The 27,157-nt window shown below is 40.0% G+C and overlaps 1 protein-coding gene across 2 annotated transcripts in view; it reads right to left on the bottom strand.

The window, feature by feature from the left end:
• Nucleotides 1–27,157, bottom strand: part of man2a1 (mannosidase, alpha, class 2A, member 1) — a 103,847-nt gene that overhangs the window by 8,389 nt on the left and 68,301 nt on the right. For both annotated transcript variants that reach the window (XM_017682860.2, XM_017682861.2), the window contains 12 exons: nucleotides 23,501–23,712; nucleotides 21,261–21,446; nucleotides 16,915–17,029; nucleotides 16,753–16,820; nucleotides 16,420–16,585; nucleotides 16,004–16,234; nucleotides 13,561–13,683; nucleotides 11,956–12,070; nucleotides 10,986–11,119; nucleotides 8,984–9,125; nucleotides 8,319–8,452; nucleotides 7,921–8,118 (listed from right to left, as the gene is read on the bottom strand). In XM_017682860.2, the coding sequence (XP_017538349.1) occupies nucleotides 7,921–8,118; nucleotides 8,319–8,452; nucleotides 8,984–9,125; nucleotides 10,986–11,119; nucleotides 11,956–12,070; nucleotides 13,561–13,683; nucleotides 16,004–16,234; nucleotides 16,420–16,585; nucleotides 16,753–16,820; nucleotides 16,915–17,029; nucleotides 21,261–21,446; nucleotides 23,501–23,712 (1,824 nt within the window). The remainder of the gene's footprint in view (nucleotides 1–7,920; nucleotides 8,119–8,318; nucleotides 8,453–8,983; nucleotides 9,126–10,985; nucleotides 11,120–11,955; nucleotides 12,071–13,560; nucleotides 13,684–16,003; nucleotides 16,235–16,419; nucleotides 16,586–16,752; nucleotides 16,821–16,914; nucleotides 17,030–21,260; nucleotides 21,447–23,500; nucleotides 23,713–27,157) is intronic.

Here is a 27,157-nt window from a genome sequence, read left to right as displayed (position 1 = left end):
CTTGCAAAATGGTTGAATGTCTTACCTCATGTGACAGCTTCATTTGGTTGCATGAGACAGTACACTACAGCGGGGAGAGACACAAGATAGGACATAGTGTATTCAACCACACAGTGTATGATAACAAGCTGGCTCCATCTTTTGAAGACACAGTCTTTTTAAAGATTATGGATACTGAGGTATATAGAGACAAGGCCAACAGCTGGGTTGCCCCATTTCCCTTTAGAGAGCCTAGACAGCGGCTCCCTAATAACCGTGAGCAGGCTGTTACATGTCTCACCTCTCTGTCATACCCTGAATCGTAGGCCTGAAATGAAAGATCAGGACATGTAGTGCAAGCATCATCACTTGCAGAGAATGAAGAATGCTGGTATCTGCCATTTTTTTAGGGTCTACCATCCCCAGAAACCTGGGCAGATTAGAGTGGTTTTTGACTCAAGTGCACGCCACCATGACATGTCCTTCAACGGTTTTCTGCTTACAGGCCCAGATCTTAATAACAGTTTGCTGGGGGTTCTCATCCGTTTTAGGAAAGAGAAGGTAGCCTTCACTGCTGACATTCAGCAAATGTTCCACTGTTTCCAGGTGAGGGAGGACCACAGGAACTTTTTGAGGTTTCTGTGGTTCAGAGATAATGACCTCACAAAAGACATCATTGAGTACAGGATGAAAGTCCATGTTTTCGGCAATAAATCTTTGCCGGCTGTTGCTATTTATGGACTTGGGCGAGCTGCTGAAGGAGAATGTGAACATGGCACAGATACGCGCAAGTTCATTCAGAGGCATTTCTATGTAGATGATGGGCTCATATCACTGCCCTCGGATGAAGAAGCCATTGATCTCAAGAGAACCAAAGCATCGCTTGCTGAATCGAATATTCACCTCCACAAAATTGCTTGCAACAGCCCAGTAGTCATGGAAGCCTTTCCCCCAGAAGAATATTTAGATCTCACTGGGGAGGCGGAGCCAACACAATGCAACTTGGGACTTTGCTGGTGGACAGAATCGGATACCTTTACCTTCAGTGTGTCTGTCTGCGACAAGCCATTCACCCGGCGTGGTGTTGTAGCTACAGTAAACAGCCTCTTTGACCCCATAGGATTTGTGGCTCCTGTTACTATACAGGGTTGGGCCCTCCTTCAAGAGCTGAGCAGCCACACTTGTGAGTGGGATGAGCAGTTACCAGAGGAGAAATGCCAGGATCGGCTCGACTGGAGAGACTCACTTCAGGAACTGAGACATTTGCACATTCCATGTATGTACACTAACAGCTCCCTCTCTCAAGCATAATATACAGAGCTATGTGTGTTTTCTGATGCATCCACTAAAGCTACTGCAGCTGTTGCTTACATCAGAGGGATCAGTGAAGATGGGAAAAGTGAAGTGGGCTTTGCCCTTGGGAAATCCCGGCTGGCTCCCCATTCCTCGTCTTGAGCTATGCGCTGCGGTAATGGCAGTGGAAATTGCAGAACTTGTTCTCAGTGAAATGGACCTTCAACCAGATGCAGTGAATTTCTACTGTGACAGTGAGGTTGTCTTAGGCTATATTCAAAGTCAGACTAGATGGTTCTATGTGTATGTGCATAACAGGGTTCAGCATATCCATCGGTTTATAAAGCCTGAGCAGTGGTTATATGTGCCATCTGAAAAAAACCCAGCTGACTGCGCATCAAGATCTATCCATGTATCGCGACTCAGAGACACAACCTGGTTCAGTGGACCAGGCTTTCTCTACCAGCAGTGTGAAAGCCAAGAAGAGATACCACAGTCATTCGATCTAATCTATCCAGACAAGGATGTTGAAATACGGCCAGAAGTGAAAAGTTGTGTGACGCAAATTCAAGCAAAGGGGGCCTTAACCACTGATCATTTCAAGAGATTCTCCACATGGAACTCGCTAGTCAACGCTGTGGCTTCTCTTATTCGCATTGTTCACTCTTATAAGACAGCTGACATGGACTCTGGACGCTGAGGCTGGCACAGATGCCTTAGACCCCACAAGCCTGAAAAGCTATCTCAGGCTTCAAACATCGTTATCAAGTCGGTCCAGGCAGAGACCTAGCTCGCGTGAAGTGGTTCAGTTAAATGATATGAGGCAGGGTAATTCTTGGGAAGACGCGGGAAACTTAAACTTGAAAGAGACGGGAGTAACTACATATGGCTGAGTTAGATGTACCTATTAACTGCTGGCTTATTAAATAAATTGGCGTCAGAACCCTGACTGTCAATTGATGGAACCGGCTTACGTGGGAATCAGCTGACTTCCCGTCTTTGAGGCCAGAGCTCACGCGTTGCTTTGTCTCCTTGCTGGTTGCAGATGCTGAGTCGCCGTGAGGGTAGCGTCCCGTGGCCGTCTGAGGGTGATGTCTCGTGGCCGTCTGAGGGTGGCGTCAGGCAGACTTTCGCTGGTTAATCTGCTCACAGATTAGTGCGTGGCTCTGGGTGTGCTGCTGGGTCTCCGTGGCGTCCGTACCACTTGTTCTTTTCCTATGTCCAGTTCAATTACAGTCAAGGTTCTGAGGCAGGTGACGCTAACTTACCTAACTACCTCTCTTTAGCAGACTCTGAGTGTGGTCTAAACTGAAGGTCTGTAGACGGACTGATCTAAGCAGATCTGATCTTGTGTTCCAATTCTGGCCTGTCTCGCTGACTAAGGCCGGCACAAACTTAGGAGTTCAGCTATCTTCTGGTTGAGAAAGCTGACTCCTGCTCAGTCTGTCTCCCTGTGTCTTTTCTGTGTCTTTGTCCTCCAAAAGTTCCGTGCCCTGGGGTTTTGCTCCAACTGCTGACCCTTCCCCTTGGGGTGGAATCAGAGTGCTGATAGGTTTTCCTAAACTAATACTTAATTAGCTATTCATTGTTTCCAACCCTGATTGGTTGTGCATAATTTTAGGAACACCTTCGCCAGAATCACTGCCTTCTTTGTTTCAGTTAATTTAAACAAAGGAACAAATGTAATATCATCAAATTGGTTAAACTTTCAGAATCAATGAATGAACAGAATATTCAGATATATTTATAAGGGAGAGTTTAACCCTCGGTACCTGATACACAACACATGTTAAAGAACATGGGTAATGCTTTTCCTATACCATAGACTATATAAATGTTGAAGAAATAAAATTGACCACGAAAGGAAAGGACCAAAGGAAATAAAAGAAAACCACACTCAGGATACATATTGGTCGCTGGTCTAACTCATTACAATTAGATGGTTGTCGCTGTTGGTTATTAAAGTTGACACTTTCTAGCACTCAATAGTAAAAGGGATATAAGTATTATTTAGATAACACACTTAATACTAATAACAAGTAGTATTGCTTATAGATTATATAAATGTTAATACTCAAAGCAGACAATGTCCAAGTCCCTTGGATTCTTTATAAGCACATAGTGGTGGTGTCATGTGCCTCATTTTCACCACTTGGGTGTGGTGGTTCTATATCTAAATTGTCGATGGAATCTAAAAAGGCTAGCTTTGTTATAGATTCTCATAGCAACCCATTTCTTGATATCTCTGGATTGAATGGTGGAAATTCCGTATTGGTGCAGTCTAAAGAATGATTTCTGTTAATTCATAGCTTATTTAAGGTTTGGGAAGATCTGCAGCTGGATTCCAGGCCAGAATTTATTGCCTGGTATGGTCTGCCATATCTAGCAAAGGGGGTTGCGGGCCTCACACTGTGTCCGTATTTTCAAGATAACATCCTTTTAAGTCATAAAACTTGTAGGCACCCTAATCTTGTTTGGATGACATCTGCTTGACCTTTGAAAAAGTCCTGAGCTCAAAGTTCAGGAACTTGGAGTCCTCCTAAGCAGTGTGATTCTGGCTCGACTAGATTGGGGGTGTCCGCTACAGCTCCATCATACATAACTGTGTCACCTGCCGAAAACTCAGAGGTATAATGTTTCAGGAGCAAATGGCAGATCTGCCTCCTGAAAGTGTCACTGAGACTCCTCCATTTACATATGTGGGTATGGATGTTTTTGGCCCTTGAACAGTTACAGCCAGAAGGACCAGAGGAGGTCAAGCTGATTGCAAGCACTGGGCAATGCTGTTCACTTGCATGAACACACGGGCAGTGCACATTGAGGTTATACCATCTCTGGACACTTCAAGCTCTATTAATGCTATAAGGAGATTTTTCCAAACAGTTTAGATCCGACTGTGGAACAAATTTTGTTGGAGCCTGCAAGGAGCTTGGATTTGTCAGAGAGCAACAGTGCAAGAGCATTCAAAGATATCTGAACGATCAAGGATGTGTCTCGGAATCAATCCTCCTCACTCCTCTCATATGGGAGGAGCCTGGGAAAGAATGAGTGGAGCTCTGGATTGTGGATCAGGGTACTTCCAAGACATTGTTGAGACCAGTGTCGCAGATCATTTTTCTTTTTGCTAATGGGACTACAAGTTGAGTTAATTTTAGTTTGAATGTAATAATATTTAGTTGTGGCATCACTGATGACAGGCGGTGAGTGTTCTGCCTTCCAGGCAAAGCAAATGGTGAAATGTTTATTTACGCAAGAAAATAGCGCCATCTAGTGGATACAGTGAATACGTTCCTTTAAAAAAGAGAGAGGAAGTAGGGACAAAGGAAGAAAGGAAAGCCCCATCCTTTTTTGTAAAGGGCCATGCCTTTCCTGAATGCTCCTTTTTATATAAAATTTCATATCCATTTTGTTTGTATTTCACATACTACCTCAACTGGTTGCATAGTAGTATTCATGTTTGAGCTAAAAGGTTCATTCATATTTGAGCCAAAAAAGAAGTTCTGCTGATTATGCAGTGTCACTGGTGTAGCAGTTCTAATTTGCTACCCTACTACAGCACTGCAATTATAGCCTTTTAAGCAAACAATAAAAATGAATTGATCAATAAACACTGACGGACCAGAAGTCCTTGGACAGCAGTGAAGTGGTGTTACCTCAGGAGATAGCTGGGGAACACCCACATCTGTATAAGTTGCAAGGTGTTATTCTTGTGACTGAGGTTTAACACTGGCCAGTGTGCTCATGGCAAAGAGGCGTGAATTATCAAAGCTTGAACAAGGCATTATAGTGGGTGAATGATGGATGGGAAATTCCATTTCCAAAGCTGTGCGACCATTAAACAGGTCCACAGTGTCACCATGAATACGCCATAGAAGGCATTACCACCCACAGTGAAATAGCTGCCCACAGGGTGGTTAATGATCATGACCGGCAACATCTGGCTAGAATGTCCATGTCCAGCAAATCTGGCAGAAATTACAACCACATTCAATGCAGTGTCCACTACGTTTCACTGCTTGGTGATGATTTGTAGCCCTTCATGGACTTTATGTATCCCTATAATGATGGCATATTCCTGCAGGATAATGCACCGTGCCATTGAGCCCAAGTTGTTCAGAATTGGTTCAAGGAGCATTCTGGAGACTTCTGATGAACAGTGTAGCATGCATGCTTGCCCAACATGAGCCCAATCAAGCATTTGCAGGATGTGCACAAACACCATGGAGCTGTGGGAGACTGTCCAGACAGCATGGGTCAACATCTCTCTAGGTGTCTTCTGCCCACTGGAATTGATGCCATGTCGAGTTGCTGCACTGCGCAGGGCAAGAGGGGGTCATACACGATACTAGTTCCTGTCCCATTTTTTACATAAAATTCCACTGTTTGGAAACAATTCTACATTGTCTCCTTGAATACCACTGTGCACAGTGTGTTTATATCACTCTGTGAAGGTATGTGTAACTTTGACCGGAAGTGAGGAGATGGATTAGCCTTGCAAGCTGTGCAGACACATCCGGATGAGTCCTGGTGCTGCTTTTCATTTATTAATATTTTCACATTCCTGAGAAGACTTAAAACCAAAGATTTAGCCTAGTGACTTTGGTGACTCCCCAGTCAACCTCTTGTGGTCACTTTACAATAATATAATTAATATGCAAATAGGTTAAAATAGTCTCAATGTTGGCACCTTTGGTCTAAAACTAGAACTTAACACATGATAGCCTTGAATGTAATTTATCATTGTAAATTGTAAAATGCTCTAAGCATCAGAGAAATGTGGATCAGGTCTGAAAAATACTATGCTCAAAATAAAGACATCCACACACTGGCTACCATTATGTACATGATTGTATAATTTACAATCACAAACAGCTGAGGTGAAGTCACAGCAACCATTTCTACAAATGCTTTAGCATTAATCAAAAAGAACTTGGTGACTTTCTATCATGTTTAATAACAAACACAGCAATAATTTGCAGACATTTTAATTTTCACCTTGACAAATCACAGGATCCACATAGTAAGGCATTTGTATCAATCATAGACTCTGTTGGCTTCACTCCATAACTATAATGGGGCCCACTCATTATTGTTTTTTTTAAATACTTCTTTTCACATACACACACACACACACACACATCATGAAAAAACTATACATGAGAAAGATGGGGAAAAAATCCAAACTACACTGAAGCATGTAAACTTTCACTGAATTGAGAATTATAGGACCTCTGTGATCAACAGTACATGCTAAAATCTAGTTGAGGAAAAAGTCCCCACACTTTCAAATTTACTTTATGGTCCAGTTCTATAGTACCTTATCCTCTCCCATTGTAAAGCAGAAATCATTTCCTCTAAACATCTTGGGACATTACTCTTTTAGCTTTAACCATTTCTATTATCACCATTATCCGCATGATGTGATTCAGATTCAGATTCCTTTACTGATCCCAGGGGGAAATTGCAGTTGTTACAGTTGCAGCCATTTATGTAAAAATAAATAAAAATAAATAAAAATGCGTGCCAAAATTAGATTTGTAACATTGATTTAACGTTGTTTAAAGTAAACAATGGAAAGTAATGCAGCTCTGTCTTTATTACACTTCAAGGTGGATTGTATTGAATTCTGACATAAATTCAGCATTTAATTTTTAACATGCTCATCCTGTACTGTTTAACAGTAAAGAGGTCAAGTGGCATGAAAATGTAATAGAGGTTTTTGAGTGCTGGTTAATATCTCAAGAACATAAGATACATAACATATTTTTTTTTTAGCTACACACACAAATGCAACTATTTCAGTCTTGTTTTTATTGTGGTCACACAGGCTGTTTTTTCACAGCCTCTTAACTTTGTGAATGATTCGGTGACACTGTACAACATTGAGAATTCTGTGGAATTCTTGTTGGAGTCCTGTGGGCACAGATTCTGTGCAGGCCTGGCAGTCACCAGGGCAAATTCCTGGTTTGTGTACCATTCTTGGTAAAATAAAGTGATTCTGATTAGCTTAGTGCTTCCCAATTTTGGTCCTGAAGGATCACTGCCCTACATATGTTAATGTTAATGTTTACACCATTCCAAACACACCTGATTCAACTAAACAGAACTGGCTTTCCTGAAAGCATATTATCACAATGATTATTCTTAAATGGTGGTGCAAGCATCACAGTGAACACTTTCTCTACTTGCATTGATAAGATGATCGTAACAATAAGAATTTTGGAAAACCAAGTCTAGATCATCAAAAAAACATCAACCATTTGTAACATCTAAAGCAAGAAAGCCACTAAACTGCATTGGGCAGTATTTCTATTGTCAAAATGTCACTAAAAGTGATGCTTGTGATTGCCACAAGCTCTTTTAGTTGATCAGAAATCACTTCTACATAAAACAACAGGGAATCACTTTGGATAGAATCACCCTCTGTGTGTGATATGATCACATCATATATCTTATACACCCTCTGTGTGTGATAAGACATCATATTTCTTAAATACACCACATCTTAAGATCCCTAAAGCATGCATATGGCCAAGAACAAATAACTTCCAAATGCTTATTAACGAATTTAAATTTTTTTCCTTTTAAAAATTTTGTTTAGCTGAATACTATAATGTAACATTCTGGTTGACTTCAGGGAGAACCCACCTGAGATTGTATGGTGCGCAGGTTCACCAGGTGGATGTCACAAGGGAAAGGTGAGCTCAGAGGGCTGTAAGGGGCCAGGGCCAGTACAGTTGAGTCCAAACTGGTCACTATGGGCATGAACGGGTGGTTGAGGTACATGTAGGAGATGTGGCTCAATAAAGATGGGTAGCTGAATGGAGCAGTGTTTTCTCTCTGGGCCTACAACATCAGAGGAACAATTAGGAAATGTACTATCAATGTGTAAGCTGAAATATTTTTGCAAATGCAATGATTCAAAAATGATTTGATGAGGATCCTGGAAGGATGTCATAGGCATTGATGTTAATAGTGGTCTACACTGATAGACAACAGTAACACTAAATAGCTGTAGAAGACATTTTTTTGGTTGCTGGTGTCACCCCTTCGGCAGAGTTAAAGAGCTCCAGCAGCAGACGAAACGAGTTGGCAGTGATCTTGTTGTCCAAGACTCCCTGGCCCAGGCCACGGTTGTCATCCTGGTTTAATCGTCGGTCCATGATCACCTCCAGCTGACCTAAAGAGTGTGTACATCATATCTAAAGGTGCACCATAGATCAGCAGGTGATACACTGTTTACTGACAAATAGAAAAAAATAATCATCATTATGAATCTGATTAAAGGCAACAATTACCACTGATAATTTAGCGCCTTATTTTTAGCTCATTATCTTTAATGCATATATGATGTGCAGTCTGCATCATCGTGTGAACTTGTTTCAAAAGAGCATTAGAAATAAAGCTGATATGTAACGTGGTGCAGAACAGCAAGTGAATTTAAAGAATTCACAAATTGGTAGTCATATTTATCCATAAATTTTAGTACCCTAATTGTTTTAAGTGGTTTATACATATATATTTTCTAATTACTTTTTCACTTTATCAGAAAATTTTAGGACATATTATTGAGACATCTTTGGCTTAGAGCGATCCAGAATGAAATGCACTAATCAAATGAAGAAATTGGCAATTCCATTCCTTTCAAAATTATGTTCCAGATAACTGTCTTAATGTAATGCAAATATATGGGCTAACGATCATGTCTCACCACTTCTGAGACTGGTAGCACCTAAAGACTGTGCTGTGAGCAGGGTTAGTCTTCTGCCAGAGTCCTCCAGGTAGGCCATGCTTGTCATGGGGTAGAAGTTAGCCTGCAGCGGCAGCTTAGTCATGGATCTTCTGGGCTGCACCTTGGAAAACACCCAGAAACTACTGAAGCATCTGTGTCTGACTGGACATCTGAGTATGTGTAGAGCGCAACATTTATTATGGATATAAATTGATTGTTAATTGACTGTGGCTCTAAAAAGTTAATTAATTTGGACTGAACTGAAACAGTGTATCTGTTTAAGGATGCACCATACTAAATAAACATTTGACAAATACACCATGATGTCTCTGAAATGTAACTGAATGACAATGTGTATTTTCATCATTTCTACAGCAGATTTGTTACAAGCGAGGATTGTTCGGCACTACGTGAGACAAATGTTATTACTGGTTTTTTTTTTTGCCTTCTATATTCCAGGTCATGTCACAGTCAGTCAAAAGAGAGACAAAACAGTTATCATAGACAAAGTCAATAAGTATACACTGCTATCAACCAAGACAGCATCATGAGTATGTATGTTTTTAGTTCATGGCTAAATCTAATTTATAATTGGTTTAAACTGTATAAATGAACAAATGCCATATAACATTCATTTTCTTTCTCTTGTTCTTTAAATTGTTTTATGTTTCTTTAAGAAACTTCAATACTCTAGTGTACTACAGAAGCATAATTAATAATTAGTTTCATAGGAAGTAGCATAAAATGCCATTCCTTAGAACTGCACTTAACCTGGCAAGACTGAACTGGTTACTGCATTGTTTTAATGTGATTAGGTTTGCAAGGGAAACATTTTTTCAACTGGTATCTTAGTTAAAACAATATTCTTTGTTATCTCTTATTGGAGAGTGGCTGAGTAATTTGTAATGAAGGCATTTAAACCAAATAAAAATCCCTTTCTTATGTCTGAATAAACTGAAACATATGGGGCTCTGTAGCTCCAGTCAGAACAAGCATCCATGCTAACCCCTTTCCACTGTCAAAAGCGCCTACAATAAGCAAGTGAGTGTTGGAACTGGACTTTGAAGGTTGCTCATTTTCTTTTTACATCACATAGATGGTAGGGCGACATGCCAGTAGAGCATGATGCACTGGGCAGTGTTCTGCTGGGAAATGTTGAAGTACACAGACATCAGTTTGACATGTGCCACCTAGGACATCATTGTGGACCAGATATGCTCTTTCATGGCTCTTTCAGTAGGCTAATGTAGCTCACCATACTGCACACACTGCTCTATAATGATCTGAAGAAACATCACATACAAACATGACTCGCATAATATGGGAAATGTATGGAAATGACATTTGATAAACAGTGATTAAAATTTAAACATGCTGCAAACAAAATTCCCTGACATTCCATGACATGGCTCAAAAAAATCTCAAATCACCTGCCTTTCCTTGTCTGGAATAGACTTTTTTTTGTTTCTTTTTTTTTCTTCATGATCTGTGGGAACTGTGCAAACTATGCACAGCAAGGACATAAATACACAATTCTAGTAAGGGTGTAAGTACACCAAAAAGTACAAGAAACACCTGGACTAGGAGGGTAAACAAAAAAAGAGGAGACACAAACCAAAACATTAACAAGGGCGTATGGCTGTGACAGGACATTAAAATAAACAGAATGGCAGCTAAAACAGGGGCACCATGACAGGGTTACATGAATTCTTCTCTCTGGTTCAGATCCATCCAGACTGGCTGCTATCAGTTTGAAAACATAAATGGTGAATAATACATACAAAGTATGATAGCCCAGGAGGTTCTGTTATAGGACTCCTACTTTTTCACTATTTGTGATATCGCTGGGTATTGTTATATACATATATACAAAGTCTGCTGCAAAAAGGCTTGATTTAAAAAAAAAATTAAAAATTAAAATGAGATTCTGAATGATAAAATGTACAAGCAAAGTAGCAACTCTGTGTACACCGAGGCCTACCTGGAAACCATTGAGGTCAGTGAAAAAACGGTCCTTGCTGTTAAGATCTGATGTTATCCTCATTGCAATTTCACGGTTGAACTCCCCTCTTATGTCTATAGAGTTACTGATCTCAACAGCCTGTCCATTCACTCCTTCAGAAAGAGAGAGAGCGCGAGAGTGAGCACAAAAGTGAGAGAGAGTGTAAGAGTGCATACAAGGGCATAAGAGACAAACAGCTGTGCTTGAACTTTCTAATATCCATTATATTGGACTTTATGAATAGAAAAGATGTGAGACACTGAAAAGCTTCAAACACATACATCCTAAGTTTTAGAAACTAAAGGAAATATCAAGGCAAAAAAAAGAAATATCAGGGCAAAAATCCACTCTAAACCTGTATATATTAAAGAGGACACAAAAATAATTAAGTTATATATGTATGTTCCTTTACAGAAATCTAACTCTAAAAACTAACCATATGATAAGAAGAGATACAATGTTTCTGACAGTCATCATCATAATTAAGTATTCTGGCACCAAGTTTTTTTAGGTTAGAAAAAAAAATATCTTGAATGTCTATAAAAAAAAAATGTGTCTTTCTGTGAAAAATACACACAGCTACCAGGTCAAAAAAGTACTGCATTCTGGAATTGTAATAATATGCAAAATTTAACAAAGGTTAAATCTGAAATTAAACAAGTTTCTCAGTATTAAATGTATTCATTCGTTTTCAGATACATGCCTTGAAGCAAAGCAGCCATGTATAGCCCTAAACAGAGAGCCCAGTATTTTCTCTGAAAGCCAAAAAAAAACAAAAACAATTTATCCAATATAATTTAGCTGAAATGCCTTGTCAGGAGAAATCAGTAATACATAAGACACATAACATAGAGAAACAGACAATCAATGCTAGCTAAAGCCAAGAGTTAAAGCTCATCAGTGCAACAGCATCAGCATATGATGATAAATGAGGCTATAAGCCTCTCACCATGGATGTTGTAAAGCCGAAGAGTGTGCGTGACATGCGTAAAAGTTGTCGTGACCTCAGAGAACACAGGCCCTTTTGTTACTCGGATCACAGCAGGCTGGGACGGAGAGCATTTCTGTCCAAGTGAAAGAAGAAAATCAAAGAATATTAAACGATATGCACAAAATCAGCGTTAGGCAATCCCACTTCACACCAGATGCATCATGTGAGCAGAGCACAAGTGACCACACAGCCAAATTGCCACTTCTAGGAGGAATATCAGCTTTTTTTTTTTGTTTTGACCCATTCTAATTTGAAAGTTTAACAGCATTATTAAAATGTGACCGTGCAAACAGCATATTGACTGTTTGCAAATAGCATAGCAAATTATGGTGTAATTATATCCAACAAAGCAAAAAATGCACGGGAGTGTCTCAATGAATCATGATGTAGTTTAACCTTGCCTCCTACACACCAGAGGTGGACAAAGTACACAAATCATGTACTTGAGTTAAAGTAGAGATACCCAAGGTAAAATATTACTCCAGTAAAAGTAGAAGTCCATACTCTAGACCTCAACTTGAGTAAAAGTACAAAAGTATTTGCCTTCAAATGAACTTAAGTATCGAAAGTAAAAGTAATAAAAGATTAATTATGGCTCTAATGTCCTGTTATCATTTTTGTAACAAGACTCGCTTCATGAACTAATTTTAGGTGAAAATCCTCCAGTGTCTCTCTTGGTAAACCAGTCTTTTAATAGAAAGTCATTAATTGCTGGCGTCTATTTAAATTATCATAAGCACAAAACATACAAGGCAAACAGTTTTCATCAGCTAGATCCGAGTGGCTCTAAAATCACTTTTACAAACAAGCAAAGTTTCAGTTTAAGATTACTTTGTAAATTAGTTACAAGTTGAAAAAAAAATTGCTTTAAACGCAGGATCACAAATACGTTTTCCTTTACTGTATTGATCTGTAGGTCTCTGCTCATAAACATAAACTAACCAAAACTTTAAACAAAAATTTACTATAAAATGAAAGTGTTTGTATGAATTCAGAAAAAAAGAAACATGCCAGTCACAACTGCATTTGTGTACATATTTCTATATTATGGTCTATTTGCACACAGGTTAGTTCCATCATTTAGGTAGACGTATGTGCTCCCAAATTTTTATGCTGCTGCACTGACGTTGAACCATGTGCTTGCACTGGGTTGGTATGACCAACAGGTCAAAACAAGCTCAGAACAAAGTGACCGCTGTGCCCTGATTGGTGTTCTTGCTTTGCCCTTCTTTTGTTTTGACATGTTCTGTTTTTATACACACAAAAACCAAAAGGAACAACAGATTTCTCAACGTGTAGTGGAGTAAAAAGTAAGATATTTGAAATGTAGTGGACTGAAAGTAAAAAGTCACCTAAAATGCAAATACTTAAGTGAAGTACAGATACATGAAAAAACTACTTAAGTACAGTAACGAATTATATTTACTTAGCTACTGTCTACCACTGCTACACACAAGTGAAAAAAAGCAGAAGCATAATAAAACAAAGCAGATGGAAGTGTGTCTCATAGTGTACTGAAATGAGAGGAACCCTGAATAATGTTATGAAATTTAGTTGAATTACCATAGCTTCTCCATCCGGAAGAAACAAGTAGGCACCACTTTTGTCCTTTTTGCTGGTTGTTCCATAACATAAAAACTCCACTTTAATTGAGTGCTTTGACCCATCTTCCTTTAGTTTCAGTGTCTGTAAAAGTAATACATTTCTCCCTTCAGACATCCACAAATCAAAATTAATTAGGAATTCCAGACTAAAACTTGCATTTAAAATGTTATTGTTACCATCAGTTACCATCAATATTGTTTTAACATGCCCAAGAGCTGGCTACTTTGACAGGAAGGGGCCTTTAGACCTGCAAAATAATTTCACAGGAACAGGGCCCTGCAAAATAACCAACCAAAACTGTTGTTTTTGTGACATGTGGAATGATATAGGGCTTCAACAACATATCTTTTGGATATGGATGTGGATCAAAGTAGTATGCATTAGAAAATCTCATTTACCAGATACTAAGCTCTTTAAAGAAACATGTGATGTCATGAAATTAATAACTTTTCCTACATGTTTTTCAGCCCAGCAACTATATCTTGCTCTAAAATATTCATTACCGCATATAGAGTGGGCAAGAGTTTGCAAATATTTTCTTCCAAGCACAGATTAAATATATTGTGCAAAGTGCTTGCACTTGGACATAACAGCCAATCAGAATGCAACTGACAAAATCCTAGTTGTGGACAGTTGAATGTGCAAATGCCCTAGAGTGTCACTTTAAGGCACATAACACTACCATTGCTACATACTTGCTCTTATTCTAGTCTCAGCCTCAGATGCTCAGTGTACTGGGGGGTGGTGCCAAAGTCATTTATAAGAAAGTTTGTCCAATCAACAGCCACCTTGGCAATGCCACCGGATGGTCATCCCCAGTCACTCAAGACCAGGGGGCGTATTACAGAAATATTTAGAACAGAATATATTAGAGAACAACAGCTCATATGTTCATAATCTTATCCTAACTCCAGATAAGAAAAGAGCATTACAGAAACATGGCAACTATCCATCCATCCATCCATCCATTATCTAAGCCACTTCTCCGTCAGGGTCGCGGGGGGGTGCTGGAGCCTATCCCAGCAGTCATCGGGCGGAAGGCAGGATACACCCTGGACAGGTCGCCAGTCCATCGCAGGGCAGACAGACAGACACAGACAGTCACTCACACACTCACACCTATGGGCAATTTTAGCATGTCCAATTGGCCTGACTGCATGTCTTTGGACTGTGGGAGGAAACCGGAGAACCCGGAGGAAACCCACGCAGACACGGGGAGAACATGCAAACTCCACACAGAGAGGACCCTGGCCGCCCGGCCGGGGAACATGGCAACTAGACAAAATAAAATAAAAAATAAATACAACTTGCCTACACTGTACTGCTGCTGTTAGAACAATACTGTTTACATCTACTACTAGACAGAACAATATTGTTTACTGTTTACATCTGTTACTTTATGCACTTTATGAACAGCTGCTCTACATATTTGCACATACACACGTGTAACTTTCATTTTATTTAAACTTCGCACATACTGTGCTTTTTTTTTTTACTTTTACTTTTTACTACTGTTTTTAGAGTTATTCTTATAATTTCTTTTTTTTATTCCATTAAGGTTATATCCGGTGAATGGAGGAAAAGCAAAGTAAGAATTTCATTGTACAGTGCAATTGCCTGTTCTGCTGTGCATATGACAATAAAACTCTTGAATCTTGAAACTAAATTCTTTTCTAACTAAGACAAACCTAAAGGTGCCTTAAAATCTGTTTTAACTACTTGTTTCTATCATTTTATGGAGTGGCAGGCAGCATAGGCCACTATAACTACCATAATGATGTTACATTTATATACACCGAAAACGATGCTTTATCATTTTTTTTTCTAATGTTTCAAAAACTCCAGACACTGCACACACAATAACCAATGGCCTCTATTATTATCGTAATGTGTTAATATTAATTTTAAAAATCTTGAAACTAAAAGCCGTATTAACGTTTCAAAAACTTTTTAAAAATCACTGATAAAATCTGACAAAAACAGCATACACAGTCTGTAGGATTTGGCTCAAATAACACACAAAAAAAACCAACAAATAAAACACATTTTCACTTTGTTCTTGTTACTGTGCAGATCTCTAGATGAAAGGGAGCTTCTCCCACTTATGGTTAAAACAGCAAGCCAATTTTACTTTTACTACAGGGCAGGACTCTCCTCATAAACAGATGACAAGTTGATCGTTATAAGTCTTCTAATTTAAATTTCAACCAGTGATCTGTCTGGAGGCAGATGATCCGCTGTGGTGACCCCTAAAGGGAGCAGCCGAAAGAAGAAGAAGATCTGTCTCCTCCTTTATAATATCTCTAGTGGTGTGACTAAGGCTAAGACTAGGATGAGAGTAGGCATGTTTACAACAGACGCAGTGATTTTTTATTAATTGAGAATTTGTTGGCTGTTTGACCTCTAATAGTCCTGTAGTATAAGAGATGGACAGCTGGAGGTGGGGGTTCTCCATGGACACAGGGACAGCTTCTTGGGGAACAGACACTCTGAAATGCTCTGTCCCAGTAACGGACACGTCTCCACCAGCCTTCAGAAACATGTAGTGGGCCAACTCAGACTGTGGCTCTGCACCCTTACAAAGCTGGTACACAGCCAGGCCCAACGGTGGCACACTGGCTACAAAAGATAACTGTCACCACACGTGCACACACACACACACACACACACACACACACACACACAATAAATGAGTGTACATGGTTCCATTTCGGCATCAAAACATAGACTTTTGCCAAGTTGTTTAACAGATATCTTGTTCAGAACTCTGAATTCAATCAAACCCACAACATAATGCTATAGCAGCACAAGTCTGACCTGGAAGGCTTCTGTGGATGCATGGCTGACATCTTCCCAGACTGCACTTATCTGTGCATTGACCAGCTGTCCGTGGGCAGTAAGTACATGCACATGTGGAGTTGTCACATAGATACTAATCACTGAGGTCCTGGTCTGCTCACTGGGGTTATATACCACCAATGCCCTAAGAAAAGCCACCATCTTAGATTCTTAACTACTGACCAAAGACTAAAACAGTTGTCTTATGCAGTGAGATACTAATGCACACTCTACAACTCTTATTATGTCAGAAGGTGACAGATGGGTATCAAGAAACCATCTGCAGGGCTGTATAGAGATTGAAGTGATTACCTTTGTGTTGTACTGATCTTAAAGACAGTTTTGCGTGGTAAGGCATCCTGAGCTGGCTGGACTTCATCCTACACATTAACATATGAGGAACTGTTAAGGTGGAGCCATGGCAATATTAAAAAAATAACAAATTGTTTACGGATTTGGAATTTAGGCACTTACTATCTGAAGTAGTGGATTTGCAGGGTCATAAGTGTATGTTTGTTTGTCATCAAGCACCAGCCAGTGAGCTGAGCTTACAATCACTCGCTTCAGATTCAAAATAGAATGAAACAATCTATAAAAAAAAAAGAAACTCATTTGCCTTAATTGAAATAATGTATAACAGTGATTAATAAACCAGAAAGTCATGCTAATTTTTAATAGCAGAAAGTGCTGTGTCACATCAGATCTCAGAAAAATAGCAGTTATCCATCACAGCCATTTTGGTAGAAAAGGCCAGGAAAAAAAAGTATATCACTGGTTCTCTATCAAACAGAAGGAGCATTCAGCTCCCAACAATTAACATGGCAGCATGTTAATCTCTCTACTCCTGGCAGCGTGGCGGGTAGCTGCAGCGGCCACTTTGGGAACAGCAAAACAGTGCTTTTTTGCTATTTTTGTTTACTGTCGTGTAACCCAACCAAAACTAAAGATCATGACTGCTTCAACCAGCACCAGCGTCTACCAACGCCAGAGCCGTACAGCTGAGAAATCAGCAACAATCTCTGCTCACAAGCGAACTGTGGGAAGAACTGCGCAAGCTAGGCCTGCTACGGATACACGGCGCTGCGTGAGCCTGCTGGCCAAAAGCAATGCATGAAGAGGCAGAAGTGAGGCAAATGAGCCAGGGTGCGCGCTTGGCTAATGGCTAACCCCACATGACCAGCCTTTCCGTCGCTTCTTCTCTCAAATGTTTGGTCTTTGGAGAATAAACTGGACTGCCTCTGGATTCAGCAGGCTACCTAGCGTGAGTTCAGAGTGCTGTGTTTTAATTTTTACGGAGACGTGGATGACGAGCTCCACTCCGGATTTGGCCTTTCAGCTCAATGACCGTGCGGACAGAGATGCTGAGCTGTGCGGTGAGACTCAAGGTGGAAAATGGTGTGTTTACATCAACACTGAATGGTGTAAAAATGCAGCGCTAGTCTCCAGTCACTGCTTACCACTGGTGGAGTTTGCGATTGTCAGAGCCAGGCCATTTTATTTCCCAGAGCTAAATACGTTGTATATAATAGCGGTATATATAGCTCCCAGTGCTAATGCAAAGGCCGCACTGAACAAGCTGTACAGCTCAATCAGCGAACTGCAAAACACAAACCCAGACCGCTACTCAGACCACATCTTTGTGATGTTCATCCCAGCATACAGACCACTCATCAGATGTGCCAAACCAGACCAGAAGCAAGTGAGATCTCTGATCTTCAGGACTGTTTTGAGCACACTGACTAGGAGATGTTCAGAGAAGCAGCAACCTCCAGTGACTCCATCAACCCGGAGGAGTACACAAAATCAGTGACTGGCTACATCGGCAAGTGCATTTATGATGTTACTGTGTCCAAACTCATCACAGCTCACCCAAATCAGAAACCATGGATGACTGCAGAGGTGCGCATGCTGCTGAGAACCCTCAACAAGGCTTTCAAGTCAAGGGCAAAGCAAGCCTCAGGATAGCAAGGGCCAAGCTTTCCCAGGCCATCAGAGAGGCTAAGCATACCTACTCAGCCTACTAAGAAAATCCACAATCATTTTCAAAACACTGCTGACACACGGTGCATGTGGCAAGGCATCCAGGCCATCACCAACTACAGGTCACCTCCACCTGCTTGTGACAGTGATGCCTCCCTTCCAGACATGCTTAATAACGTCTATGCTCAGTTTGGTCGGTTATGGCAGAAAAAATACCACACCTCTTCCAAGGGAACAGGTACTGTGTCAGTCCACTGCTGATGTGTGGAGAACTTTACACAGAGTCAACCCACGAAAAGCACCAGGATCCAACAGCATGCCTGGCAGAGTGCTTAGAGAATGCGCCGAACTGATGTTCTCACAGACATATTCAACATCTCTCTGAGCACTGCAGTCATTCCAACGTGCTTAGAGTCCACCATCATCACCCCTGGGCCGAAGAAGTCTACCATCCCGTTGCACTCACTCCCATCATCATGAAGTGCTTTGAGATGATGCCATCTCCACCACACTCCACCTGGCTCTCACCCACCTGGACAATAAAGGCACCTATGTCAGAATGCTGTTCATAGACTTCAGTTAAGCATTCAACACCCTCATCCCTCAGCAGCTGGTTGAAAAATTGAGCCTGCTGGGCCTGAACGCCTCCCTCTGTAACCTGGTCTAGATTTCCTGATTGAGAGACCTCAGTTAGTCAGGATGGGTAATAACATCTCCAGCACCGAAAGCCCTCAGGGCTGTGTGCTTAGTCCACTGCTGTTTACTCTGCTGACTCATGACTGCACTGCAAAGCACAGTTCAAATCACATCATCAAGTTTGCTGATGACATGACTGTGGTGGGTCTGATCAGCAAGAATGATGAGTCAGTGTACAGAGAGGAAGTGCAGCACTAACGGACTGGTGTGGAACCAACAACCTGTCTCTGAATGTAGATAAAACTAAGGAGATGGTTGTTAACTTCTGAAGAATGCGAGGTGACCACCCCCCACTGAACATCACTGGCTCTGCTGTGGAAATCATCAGGAGCACCAATTTCCACATCACAGAGAACTTCACCTGGTCCCTCAATACCAACTTCATAGGCAAGAGAGCCCAGCAGTGCCTCTGCTTCCTGCGGTGACTGAAGAAGGCTCATCTCCTCCCTCCCATCCTCACCATGTTCTACAGGGGGGCTGTGGAGAGCATCCTGAGCAGTTGCATCATTGCTTGGTTTGGGAATTGATCCGCCTCAGACCACAAGACCCTACAGTGTATAGTGAGGACAGCTGAGAAGATCATTGGGGACTCTCTCCCCTCCATCATGGACATCTACACCACACGCTGTATCCAGAAAGCCACTAGTATTGCGGATAACCCCCTCCATCCCTCACACAGACTTTTTTCACTGCTACCAGAGTATCCGTGCCACCACTACCAGACTCTGCAACAGCTTTGCTCCTCAAGTAATTAGGTTTTTAAACTCACAAGGACTGAGCTAACACCCACCCGCACACACATACTATACACACACACACACACACACACACACACACACACACACACACACACCTCTTTCGATGCTCTACTTGCACTATCTGGAGCATTGCTGCTAACACTGTGTTTACACTGTTTACTCGGGTTTTACTACCTCAGTAACTGCTGTGTGTATGTATGTTATCTGACTGCATAAACTCACAGATCACAGCATGTTTAATATCTCTGCACCTTATTCTCACTACCTCATGTCCAGAAATGTGTGCTGTGTCTGTGCTGTACTGTCCTGTCTTGTTTTCTGTGTCTAATGTCTGTTTAATTTATCGTACTTATTATATTGTTTCTAGCTTAATGTTTTTTGTTTGCACACAATGTCTGCATGTTTGCACTTTGTACTTTTTGTTCCTTGTTTGCAGCGTTGTTCCTGGAGGAATGACAAAGGCCTTTTGACTTGACTCTTGACGTATACTTTACCTACCCCTTGTCCCTGGCGCATCCCCTTCAAAATCACAAACTAAAGAAATGGCAGCCTTATCAACCAGCACTACAGAACTTTTTAGTAGCTGTTGGAACACATAAAAACAGTCCCAAACAGTATTTAAAAACATTAACTATTTGATGAAGTTAAGTAACTTGATGAAATATTTAACAAAATAATATTTGTTACAGAGAAACAAATTTCACAACATAAAAAGTGTATCAAACTGACAGCAGATTCTGCGTGGAGAACCAGACTGCAATAAGGGTACTGTGAAAATATAATTATATAATTATTCATATAAATTATTATATAACTAATATAATTATATTGAGTTTGAATGTACACAGTGAGGGGTTCCCAAGTCCCAAGTGCAACCGTCTAGGTCTTGGCCCCATCATCAGGCAACTGTGAATCCACAGTCATCCATAAGTGCAGAACGTAATATTGTAATATGGTATAACAAATGATGAACCTGAAAATGTAATTACATTAAGGTATTACATTATTGGTAAAAATTTTATTATAATAGCTTTATTATATATATATATATATATATATATATATATATATATATATATATATATATATATATATATATATATATATATAATAAGTTATGTGCAACAGTCAGATCCGGAATTTAAAAGTTCAATATCTTTAGAACTATACTGCAAACATTTTTAAAAATACTTTTTATTTAAGGGGCTGGAAAATTGTTCAAAACTTTTAGACTTCATGATCAGTCCCCTTTAAGCAACACAGATTTCACAGTATTCTGATACATCAAACACTATTGATTACTCACATACATGTTACACTGCAATTAGCATTGTGACACTTTCTGAACATCAGCACAAATTACTTTAAGAGGCGCAAGATGTATACCTGGTTCCGTAATCCACTACAACCCAGTCTTTTCCTGTGCCTGTAATTGCATCATGGTGCTGGAACAAGCCCAGATTTCGTCTTGCTGCAGTTAGCAACTTATAATTCTCTGCTGCAGGGTAGTTGTTAGGCTTTCCAAACTTTTGAACACTAGCAAAGGCTAGAGAATAAAGAATCTCAGCTGCCCTGAAGAAAGAGAGAAAAAGATAATTCATTAACATAATCTTTTAACTTTATGCAAATATCTGACATCTGTGGTCTGTTCAACAGCCGGTCAAAAATCCTTGTGTGCAAAACTGGTCAAATTCAAACATTATAAAAAGCAATATAAGAAGAGTGTAATGATTTAAGCTAAAAGAAAACCACTTAAAGCTCTTTCCAGACAGTTTATGTGTAGCCTTTAACCATGATGCAAAATCATTTTCCACAGTAATTTAGCTCAGGACTATTCGAAATAAACAAATCTTATACACCACGAAAACATGCCATGTCAATACATCCAAGAGAAAGCTAGTAAGTTAAGCTACCTAGCAAGACAGCTAATTAGCCAATTAACACTCTTGTGGAAAAAAAAAGTAAGATTTGAATACAAATACATACAATTCTATGTAGACATTTGTGTGCACACATAAAACAGTATAGTATCATTTTATGTCAGTGAGTGAAATGATAACCCTTACAATTCCCAGGCTTACTACATCCTAAGGCTTTTTATTTAGTATGTCAATAGACTACATTGTGAACTGGCCGAGTTATTCCGGTCCAATTGTGGGTTTTGTTCATTTAAGCTAATTAGTTAGCAAAACACTGTCGCTGCCAAGAGCTCTCTTTTTCAATACATAACACTTCTACTATAATGCTAGTCCAACATCAAAACAGACATATTACAATCAGCTAAAATTATGATAATGATAGGCTTGGTTTTACAGAGGTAAACTCACAAAGCACTGTAGTTTCTATTTTTTAACAAAATTTTATATAATATGAAGAACAGTTACTGGCATATTAGAGAAACTTGAACATCCCTATAAATCTGATTTTACGCCGTTTGTGTAAGCAGTTTAGCCCTATTTGCAGGAAGAGAAAAATCACTACATAAAATTATTTTAGTAAGGCATATTGATGACCTGTTTCTTACACAAATTTAGCCCTCCATTTACATGTACTTCATGTATTAAAACAGTAGTATCTGCATCTAGTAGTAATTAATCCACTCAGTGTAATCAAGGATGACTACCATGTAGGGACCATGGAAAAGGCAAAAATGCTGGCTTCAGAAAGGACCCTCTTCACATCCCCACTTTGGAAACAGCCAAAGTCACTTGAAAGACAACACTCAGGTACAGTGGAATGACGAATTAAAGCAAAGTGTCTTAACACAGTATTGGGACAAAAAAGCATCACTGCACATTAGCATAGATTATAAACTCTGCAGTCTCTGAAGGTATTGTTATCCTTGAAGAGACCACTGCCATCAGGCTAGAGCTCTTTCATCATGAGATAAAAGATACTGGTCTGAATAGCACCAGGGACATGTGAGCTCAAAACATATCAGCAAAATACCCTGCAGCATAACAGACTCATAACAGCACAAAAGTCTCAAGAAGACTCTAAAAAGATCAAAAACAAGATCAAAAACATGGGGAAAACTCTTAAGATTTTGTTAATTTCTGCTATTGCCCTAGATTCTAGTATTATGCTAGCACTGAGCCAACAGCAATTCACATAATCTTTTTGGCTGTTTTAAATATATTTCAGATATTTAAAGCTTGTAAAATACATTGCATGTTTTATTTCAAATATATTAACAAAATAAAACATATTACTTTGCCATATTAATATATATTTTGCCTTGCATGTGGTGGCATTACAGGTAACTTCTTGAGTGAAGAATCCTTACACATTTTTGTGTTTTCAACTGAGTTTTCAATTTCTGCTAGGCTGTCGTCCTTTTGTAACCACTGATAAACAGATTGGTCAGGCTACGGGAATGCACAGAGTAACCCTTTTTCTCACAAAATTAGTCTGATCAATTGCAAAGTGTAGCTGACTGATGTCATTGTCAGTTCCTAGTTATTTTATTGGTTAATCAGACAAGTTAGACCTACACTCCATCTCATGTAGTCCCCTAACTAAAGTATCTACTTTGATATGATGGATCATGGTGTTTTAAGTATTTAACTTTTTTTCCCCAAACCAAAACATAGAAAAGAAGTATTACTACACTTGAGTGATGATACCTGAGGTGGGACTCTAGTGTGCGGTCCAGCTGTTTGTAAAATGGTCTAGAAGTGAAGTAACCGCTCCAGTAGTGGTCATCTCTGTCAGCGTATGTGAAGAAATCACCACTTAGTACAGGAAAAGGTGACAGTCCCACACTCATGCCAACCTTGTCCATGCCAACATTTTTGCGCAGAATTTCAAAGTAATCCGATATGGTACCAAACTGGGCCTGAAGTAAGGTTTTTAACATCAAGAAATGAGACACATGAATATAGACACATGAAAATACAATGCAATAAGTATGTATCAGTTTAACTAAGATTGAACACAAGGAGTTGTAATACCATGCTAACTGGCGCCTGCTAGCTTTAATTCAGTGTTAACCATGTTATCGACAGTGGTGGACAGTAACTAAGTAAATGTAATTTGTGACTGCACTCAAGTAATTTTTTCCTGTACATTTACTGTACTTAAGTATTTCCATTTTGGGTGCCATTTTACTTTCACTCCACTACATTTCAGAGTCAAATATCTTACTTTTCCTCTACTACATTATGTGGAAGAATGGATGAGTAGCGATGTTGACTTCCGGGTTATGAGTCATGCTGGCGTGTTTGGCTGCCACTTCTCCCCCGCTTAAATCGTTTAAATTTTTTATTTTCTGTTCCGTTTTGAGTTATTTTTTTTATTACCAATGTCTTGTGGGTTGCAGCTGCTCCTTCATGTTTGCTAAATCAGATCTTTTCACCTGTGGCGTGGACCTATATCAGCGTTAAACTTTCTTGGTTTATGCTGCTCTGTCCTGATTCTGCTCACGCTGATGTGACTGAGTTTATGTGATCCTTCTCCCTGCTTGTGGAGTGGATTTCCACAGAGATTTCAGCATGGCAGCAAGGACAATAAGGTACTCTTTCAATGAATTATATGCTCTACAAAGCACTTGGAGTAAACCCCCTGTATCACTTCATCATCTTTGCTACTGTGGCATTCTGCGGAGACCTAAATACTGCCACTGCGGCTCAGGTCGGACATTTGTCTACAAGCAGCACACAAACAATATTCCTACACTTTGGACGTCATGTCGCCACAGCACTGCCATGGAAACTTTAAACTCATCTGTACGAACTAGTGGTCAAATACTATAATATGTTAAAACAGTAAATTTGCCTCCACTGAACACTGACCTCAATGTTCAATGTGCCTTACTGAATTTGCGCTCTCTCAATAACAAAGCACCACTTATTGCTGATGTTATTGTGGAGCGCAATATTGACCTGCTCTGTTTAATCGAGACTTGGCAACAACCAAACGATTACATTGCACTAAATCAAACCTTACCTGCTGACTTTCTATATGTATCACAACCACGTTTAACAGGTCAGGGCCCCCACCCTGACCTGTTAAACGTGGTTGTGGTGGTGTACCGATCTAATCTTAAAGTTAGAACGATTCCACTTCCCCCCGTGATCTCATTTGAATGTCTTGCACGGCTCATTTCTGCTTCTAGATCTGTATTGATTCTGCTCATCTACCGACCACCAAAAATGTCACCTGTTTTTATTTCTGAACTTTGACATGCTCACATCTCTCATACCTGTGTACCCTAATATGTTGCTGCTTGGTGATTTTAATATTCATGTTGATTCTGGAAACTGCTCATTTGCTAAATGTTTTTTAGATCTGCTTAAGTGTTTTGATCTCTCAGAATGTGAATTTTCCCACGCATAACAAAGGTAATATACTGGACATTGTCTGTTCTACTGGCATCGCTCCCTCTAACCTGCATGGAGTTGAGCTGTTTATTTCTGATCACAATGCTGTTTTTTTCAATTTTGTTATACCCTGTTTTCAACGTGGGCAGCGCAAATCACACCAGTTCTCATTTAGAGATACTAAACATATTAATCCTTCTGTCTTCACGGACATGCTTAATCAGATTAATCTGACTAATCTTAACAGTCACAATACAGACCAGCTTGTGACCCTTTATGACAGTACCCTCTCAGATATTTTTAATGAATTTTTAATGGCACCATTAAAAACTCGCAACGTATCCTTCACACAGCCCACGCCTTGGTACACACCAGAGCTGCGCAAACTGAAAGCTGCTGGTTGTCAGCTTGAGCATCTCTGGAGGAGAAATGGCTTGACGGTGCATGCCCTCGCATACAAAGATCACATTGGCTGTTACAAAGAGGAACTGCAAAAAGCAAAAACAAGCTACTATTCAAATGCCATTCAACGCTCAAATGGCAATCCCAGAGTTCTTTTTCAAACTGTCAATAAGTTGATACATCCTATAAATTGCTTTCCTTTAACACCATCAGCTGAACTTTGCTCTCAGTTTGTGGCCTTTTTTAACCAAAATATTGACTCAATTTATGCACAGTTTCCTCTTACAATGCCTTCAGTGAATTTTCAGTCTCTATCTGTACATTTTAAGAGTAGGCAATTTTCTACATTTTCTGCTGTTCATGAGGATCTTGTATGTCAGCTTATTATGAACTTTAGAGCCACTACATGTCAATTAGACCCCATTCCAACACAGTGGGCGAAATCTTGCCTACCTGCTCTCTGTCCTCTTATTACAAAGGCCATAAATTCATCACTAACTTCAGGCTTAGTCCCAGCCTGTTTAAAGTTGGCTGCTGTTGCTACCCCTGTGCTAAAAAAATCCTGGCTTAGACCCTGAGAACTTTGCTAATTTTAGGCCATTCTCTAATCTTCCTTTTTTTGGCAAAATTATTAGAGCGGACTGTTGCTTCTCAGTTAACTGATCACCTTGAAGCAAATGAACCGTTTGAAGTGTTGCAGTCTGGTTTCAGGAAGAATCATAGTACTGAAATGGTACTAGTTAAGGTGGTGAATGATTTGCTCTTAGCTGCTGACCAGGGGATTTTGAATGTGTTGATTTTATTAGACCTCTCTGCTGCTTTCGATACTGTTTGTCATAACCTGCTACTAACCAGGCTTGCAAATGTGATCGGCATCAATGGTACTGCTCTTAGATGGTTCCAATCTTACCTTGCTGATAGGCAGCAGTTTGTTTCAATTGGGTGTTTTCGGTCTGATCCATGTGTACTGTCCCATGGTGTCCACCAGGGCTCAGTACTTGGCCCTCTGCTCTTTATATTATACATGCTCCCTCTCGGTAATGTTATTAGAAGGCATGGTCTTCAGTTTCACTGCTTTGCAGACGATGTGCAGATCTATATCTGTACCAAACCGTCCCATACTGTTCCTCCCACTGTACTAATTGAATGCTTAACTGATGTAAGGGCTTGGATGTCTGAAAACTTCTTGAGCCTGAATAGCAAGAAATCGGAATGTATACTGATTTCCTCACCTGCGACTGCAAGAAAGATCAGTACCCTTCCATTCTCTATTCCGGGTTTTGTTGTCTCGTCCTCTGCTCAGGTTCGTAATTTGGGTGTCACTTTTGACACAACACTGTCATTTGAACCTCACATTAAAAATATATGCAAGACAGCATTTTATCACCTGAAGAATATTTCCAAAATTCAGCTGTATCTTTCATTTGCTGCTGCTGAGACTACTATTCATGCTTTTGTCACATCTAGACTGGGTTATTGTAATGCAGTGCTGCAAGGCCTCCCTACTCGGCTTCTAAATAGATTGCAGTATGTACAAAATTCTGCTGCCAGGGTTCTGAC

The sequence above is a fragment of the Pygocentrus nattereri genome, chromosome 23 (assembly GCF_015220715.1).
Source record: "Pygocentrus nattereri isolate fPygNat1 chromosome 23, fPygNat1.pri, whole genome shotgun sequence".
Classification (NCBI taxonomy): Eukaryota; Metazoa; Chordata; class Actinopteri; order Characiformes; family Serrasalmidae; genus Pygocentrus; species Pygocentrus nattereri.
This window is presented reverse-complemented; position numbering and strand designations above follow the sequence as displayed.